The 6493-nt window shown below is 33.2% G+C and overlaps 1 protein-coding gene across 1 annotated transcript; it reads left to right on the top strand.

The window, feature by feature from the left end:
• Nucleotides 1–1839: 1839 nt before the first annotated feature.
• Nucleotides 1840–5016, top strand: LOC121806859 (GDP-mannose 3,5-epimerase 2-like). The gene is made up of 7 exons (XM_042207024.1): nt 1840–1992; nt 2842–3252; nt 3399–3492; nt 3586–3715; nt 3829–3961; nt 4345–4552; nt 4636–5016. Exons 2-7 carry the CDS (start codon nt 2843–2845, stop codon nt 4789–4791), a joined length of 1131 nt encoding a protein of 376 aa, XP_042062958.1. The 5' UTR covers nt 1840–1992; nt 2842; the 3' UTR covers nt 4792–5016.
• Nucleotides 5017–6493: the final 1477 nt, after the last annotated feature.

The raw sequence follows: 6493 nt of genomic DNA, 5'->3' as shown, positions 1-6493 counted from the left end.
ATTTGGCTTTGTCGAACAGTGGGTTCAAATCGAATATACAAATTTTATTGGGGCTAAATTGAGAAGAATCAGTAGCATATAAATTTAGAGTAGTATTAGTATTAGTATTAGTTAATCTATTTTATTGACCCCAGAAATCATAAAATTTAAATAATAACATTGGTAAAATATTTAAATTATTAACATTTTATTAAAAACATCCTCACTTAAGAAATATATTATAATCATAATAATAGTTACCTGTTTATTAATTTGTAACCAATTTTACAATGATCAAGATACATGTTTTTTATATAAAAAATTCTAAGTTGCATTTTTTAAGAAACACTTTTGGTTAAATATTTCATTAAAAATATTGAAATACTTTGTATACGATGATAGGAGTATTCGTTTTTCATAATGAATAACTTGATGTATATCTGTTAATCTGTGTCTTGGCGAAAATTTAAAGTTGTGTATTTTTTAGTGTGTAAAATAATTTAATGTGGTGATTTGTTCGATATCTTACCATTGTTAATTGTGTTTCACATTCACTATTACTCAAATGTTTTATTCTCTCCTCCTACATACCATTAAATTTGAAAATTAAACACTCCATATTCTTTGAATGGTTGGCGTTTTAGGATTTTAAAGGTTGATCGTGTATTGAACCTTAAATCAATTGCGAAAAAATGTAAATATATTTTTAGAAGCAAAATTGTGATAAACGTAAATATGATATGTATCTTTTGTTGTCTTTTTCTTTCCTTGATATCATGTAGTTTTATTTATACTGAGAGTATAATTCAGTATGCCGAAAAGTTTGATACAATAACGATATGATATTTCTTCGTATCAATATTTTCCGCACATGTAACTCACTTTTACCTCTGCATTTACAAGACAATGTCAGCATTTACCTCACTTTATTTTCTGATATCCCTTTCTATTATTCTTCCAATGCTGAGTCTGATAGTGTACAAGGAACTCGCAACTGTTGTCTTCGGTACGCACTGAGTAAACTCATGTGTATGTGTAATAGCTCAAGAACCGTGATTTTGCAAACTGTGGGTCAATTTTGTCGATGGTTTTGGGTGGTTAAATTTCATGCCATGTTATACCAGTAACGAGTTGATTCTAAACATGTGTATCAATTAATTACGGACGGAAGGAGTATGTATTTGCCTTTATAGCATCTTCAATGAGAGAGGTAAATGGAAATGTAAAGTTATATAACTACAATATTTACCTTTTTTCATGAAAAATTATTCTCCAATTGGAGAGTTATTTGAGAATGTATTATACATTTTCTCATTCTGAATATGTAAAATCTTATAATTACTATATTTGCCTTTTTTTCATTAAAAAACTCATTCACTGAGAGGAAAGATATTTGAGAAGGTATTACACTTTATGTTTTATTAATGCATTTTATACTATTATTTTATTTTTAAAAAATTATTTACCTTTCTATATATATTCTTCTTTTGAAATATGTTATTTTTTAGTAGTGTATATTTCACTTTTTAAAAAAGGTAAATAGAAGATATAGTACCTATTTCATTATTGTTGGAGATGGTCTTGATATATATAGAGGCTTTCAACCGTCAGGTCAGATGAAAGATCCTATAGTTTTAACAATGATTAAGTATGAATTATAATAAACCTGTAGATTATTGTAATCCATCACTGTCACAACGTCGTCACGAAATCTACTTGATACTCTCAATTACTGTGGGGGCCACTGCATTGTCCTTACACTTTTCATGTCACTCTTAATATTTGCAAAATTACTAAATTAGTCCTTCTCTACTTCCATCTTTAGAATAATGAAGATACCTTATTTTCCCAAACCAAAAACATATCTTTATAGGTATCCATACGTTTTCTGTCCTCGCGATTTGGAAAAATATACTCCTTATTTCTTACTCATAGAGCAGAGATCTATTTAAGTAAACAGAACTGTTTGCATCAATTCTCCTCTATCTGAATCTCTAGTCTAATCATCTCGAGGTAATTGATTCTTCCCCCTTCAAATCTCGAGTTTTTCATTCTGTTTTTTGTTGATTGCTATGGAAATTCATGCCTTTTACGTGTTGTTCTGTTTCTTATTTTGGCTGAGACCCTTTCCTGAGTTGGGTTTCGTAAAATTCCTGTCGTTTTCTTTTGATTGATGTGTGAAGTGATGGCTTAGAATTCGATAGTTGTTTTCTTCATACTGGTTTGAGTGAATTGGCATTTGAGCAACAATATTTGTGTGTGTTGTGTTTCTTGGAAATTAACAAAGGCCAATTTGTATTAACAATACCTTTAATGATGAATTGAATTGTGTTTGGGACTTTTGTACTCCTTTCTTGTTTTGTGCTGAAAGAAGTTGTGTATAAACTGTTATGAGGGCGTTATATATGTAACAAGAGTAGTTCTCGGATTTCCATCAGCATGTGAAGCTGAATGCTAAAGCTTTCACCATTTATCATTTCCTTTTCTTAATCACATCGGTGTATATTCCTTAGGTTTCTCTTTGAATCTTTACGGAATAATACCTTTGAGTTTGAGCATTGAAACTATTTTTCAATGATTTTTATTGCGTTTATTATACTACTCATAGGTACTGAGCCACATCCGGTCCCCCAAAGTTCAGTTTTTAAGGAACCGATCACATGACATTATTATGTTTATGAATCAAGTATGATTATTTGGTGTTTGTTCATTTTGTTTGTCTATAACTTACTAGATGGGCTTATTCAGTCTGTGTTACCGTTTACTTGGTTAGCTCAGGTTTGGTTTTTCTCGCTGTTTCTGTCTAGCTCTGTTTTGGTTTACTTGGTTTGGTTGGTAAATATTTGTCCATCCTGATTGCAGAATGGGAACTTCTGGTGATACCGTTTATGGGGAATACACATACCAAGAGCTGGAGAGGGAGCCATACTGGCCATCAGAAAAGCTCCGGATTTCCATAACAGGAGCTGGTGGGTTTATCGCTTCTCATATCGCTAGGCGTTTGAAGACCGAGGGTCATTACATCATTGCTTCCGACTGGAAGAAAAATGAACATATGCCCGAGGAAATGTTCTGTCACGAATTCCATCTTGTGGATCTGAGGGTGATGGATAACTGTTTGAAAGTGACTGAAAAAGTTGATCATGTGTTCAATCTTGCTGCTGATATGGGTGGGATGGGATTCATCCAGTCAAACCACTCGGTCATCATGTACAACAATACAATGATCAGCTTTAACATGATTGAGGCTGCCAGGATTAATGGAATTAAAAGGTCTGCTTTCTTAACAAAAGCTTCTTGCAAAATTACATTATTCCCTTTCTCTGACTTTTTGATGTTCGGTTCATATGCAAATTTTGACGTGCCAAGGCACACATTTGAATTGAAGAATTGAAATGAACTTTGCTTTTGGGGTATAGGTTTTTCTATGCCTCCAGTGCTTGTATCTATCCTGAATTCAAGCAGTTGGAAACCAATGTGAGCTTGAAGGAGGCGGATGCATGGCCTGCAGAGGTTTCATTTCCATCTCCTATCTTGACTAATTCGTTTTTGGTGTAGCCTCATTTTTCATGACTGACACGAGCTTCATATTGGTTGTTGGTGTAGCCTCAAGATGCTTACGGGCTAGAGAAACTGGCAACCGAGGAGTTGTGTAAACACTACAACAAGGACTTTGGAATTGAGTGCCGGATAGGAAGGTTCCATAATATTTATGGTCCATTCGGGACATGGAAAGGTAAACCTGTATGTTAATTATTGTTTTTGACCCTCACACCCCCTCCCCCCAAAACGAAAAATGAAAATAAAGAAAAACGTTGTGTAAGGATTAAATCATCTGTTACTATGTAGGTGGGAGGGAGAAAGCGCCAGCTGCTTTCTGCAGAAAAGCCCTTACTGCTACTGACAAATTTGAAATGTGGGGAGATGGCAAGCAAACACGATCATTTACCTTTATTGATGAATGTGTTGAGGGTGTTTTAAGGTATGGAGTTTACCCAATAAATGGAGCCTTGTTGCATTTTCAACTGATGAATAATAGTGTGCTTTTCCTTTCATACAATAAAAAACTGAAGAACACCGCAGGTGGAGAATATGACTCTATATTTGTTCTTTTTTATTGCTTCAAAGAAGATTCGGGAGAATATCTATAGCCTTCAAAATGGTTGGGCGAAATATGGTAGCGGAAAGCAAATGGTCATCTATTTTGGCATTTGTAGTTAGTGTTTAGATATTGCGATATAAAAAAGGTTTTTACTTCTCATGCTACATTGAGCTAAAGGTTTCAGGTGGTATATCGATTATATTTTGCGGTCTGAGTCACTTATTTAGTAACAGTAATTATATGAACTTTTATCCCATTGTCAGATTAACGAAATCCGACTTTCGGGAGCCTGTAAATATTGGAAGCGATGAGATGGTGAGCATGAATGAAATGGCTGAGATTGTCCTGAGCTTCGATGATAAGAAGCTTCCGATACATCACATTCCAGGGCCAGAGGGTGTGCGTGGCCGAAATTCAGACAATACTCTAATCAAGGAAAAGCTTGGTTGGGCACCTTCTATGAAACTCAAGGTAACATTATCCCCATTTTCTTGCTCATCAACTTCCATTTTATTCGAAATCCGACATGTCACACATACCTGACATGTTCACAGGATGGATTGAGAATCACATACTTCTGGATCAAGGAGCAACTCGAGCAAGAGAAAGCTAAGGGCATCGACCTCTCCACCTATGGTTCGTCCAAAGTGGTGGGGACGCAAGCTCCTGTTCAGCTTGGCTCACTTCGTGCTGCTGATGGCAAAGAATGAAGCACAAGGCACGAAGAAACATCCCTTCTTGTCTGCTAGCCTCGTTCCTTATGTTGTATTTCTTGCTCTGTCTTTCAGGCTCTGTATTCGCTCTCCATTTCGAGTACAGTGCATTTTCTATCTAATAACCTCACGATATGCTTGTATTGTGAAGTTGCTGCTGCTACTGCTGATCGTTTATTCTTTGCTACTCAATGTTATTACATGCCTCCTCTCTTGTCTGAAGATTGAACGCTTTCTTGATTTGTACACATAGTTCCTAAATTACAAATTACTCATCACTTACTAAAGAGGGGTTTTTAGCAGTTAGATGTCAAGATCTAAAAGAGTGCAGCCTTTATGTTGATGTGGACTGTGGACATATGCTTCTTAACACACACACAAATATAAATGTGTGAACAAGCATATTTTGTGTGCATTGTAGAAATTCATTTTATGTCAACATTATTCTCTATAGATATTCCCCTCATCCACTAATAATCATCCCATTTTGAAATTTTCGTTTGTCCACTAATAAATATCTCATTTGTTTTTACTAATACTACTTTTTATATTAGGCCTCACATTCTATTAATTTTATCTCACTCATATTTCATTACAAAACTAATACTCCTCCCATCTCATTAAATGTGAAACATTTGCTTTTTGACATAAGATTTTATGTATTGTCATTGTGTTAGTTAATAAGAAGAGAATCAAATAATATAGGGCGAAAAGTAGAGATGATATTGTTAATATTTTAAAAAATATTTCTTTTTTAATAGGATAACCCAAAAAAGTAAATGTTTTATTTATAATGGACAAAATAAGTATATAAAAATAAGATTCACCTTCCATTAACTCTTTCATCCACTTTTCCCTATATTCTTAAAACTCGTGTCTGGTTAAACTAAGCTTTGTATCGGTGGTCGAAGGGAGTAATTATGGTTTTAATGTAATACAAATTATCAGTGTCATCAAATTCACAAATTATTTTAAAAATTAAAATTCAGTAATACTTTCTGAACTATTAAAATTTTGATAATATTAAAATGAAAAAGGCTAGATTGGATTAAATATTAATGGTGCTAACAAGTGATGAGTGGACTTAAGTTGTTGTGGAGTAAATTAAAATCGTTAAAGTTTGTACTATACATTTCAATTTCAAAATTTTAATTTTTTCTTTTGAGCACAATAAGAAAATAGTAGTATAAAATTATGATTGAGTGATTGGAGTGTCATGGATAAATTCTAAAAATAAATGTCGTTGGTTAGGGAACAATATTGAGAATATGATAAAAATAAACATAAGAGTTATTTAGGTCCGATAATAATTCTCAAGACTTTACTATTCCATTTCATTTTTATCAATTTATTGAGTAAATCTATCTTATGATAATTGTGCTACATTTCATCCAAAATGCTAATTGAGGTTCAGCCATGCACCTATGATTTTGTTATTGTGTTCGAGTGTAAAAAATAACACAACCACCCGAAATTCTAAATCATCATTTAGGTAAAATGAAAATCGATTTGAATTTCCGATCTCAACTATCACACATACAATCCAATTCTATTATTAACAAAATGAAAATGCATATGAGCTTTTAAGTTCATTTTTAGCTAATTATAAGTAGAAACTTTGGGAATTGATATTTTTCGAGGTAATTTACACAAACCATAATAGTTTATTGGTTTAACAATCAATATTAGATTCTACAAA

Source organism: Salvia splendens, chromosome 6 (assembly GCF_004379255.2).
Source record: "Salvia splendens isolate huo1 chromosome 6, SspV2, whole genome shotgun sequence".
NCBI classification, from domain to species: domain Eukaryota; kingdom Viridiplantae; phylum Streptophyta; class Magnoliopsida; order Lamiales; family Lamiaceae; genus Salvia; species Salvia splendens.
Note: the sequence above shows the minus strand (reverse complement) of the source record. Positions and strands in the feature narration are given on the sequence as shown.

Excerpts from the sequence above, each read along its gene's own strand:
- LOC121806859 (XM_042207024.1), top strand. The coding sequence starts at position 2,843 with ATGGGAACTTCTGGTGATACCGTTTATGGGGAATACACATACCAAGAG. Across the intron at positions 3,716-3,828 it reads TCCATTCGGGACATGGAAAG|GTGGGAGGGAGAAAGCGCCA; the intron begins GTAAACCTGTAT and ends GTTACTATGTAG. Across the intron at positions 3,962-4,344 it reads TGTGTTGAGGGTGTTTTAAG|ATTAACGAAATCCGACTTTC; the intron begins GTATGGAGTTTA and ends TCCCATTGTCAG.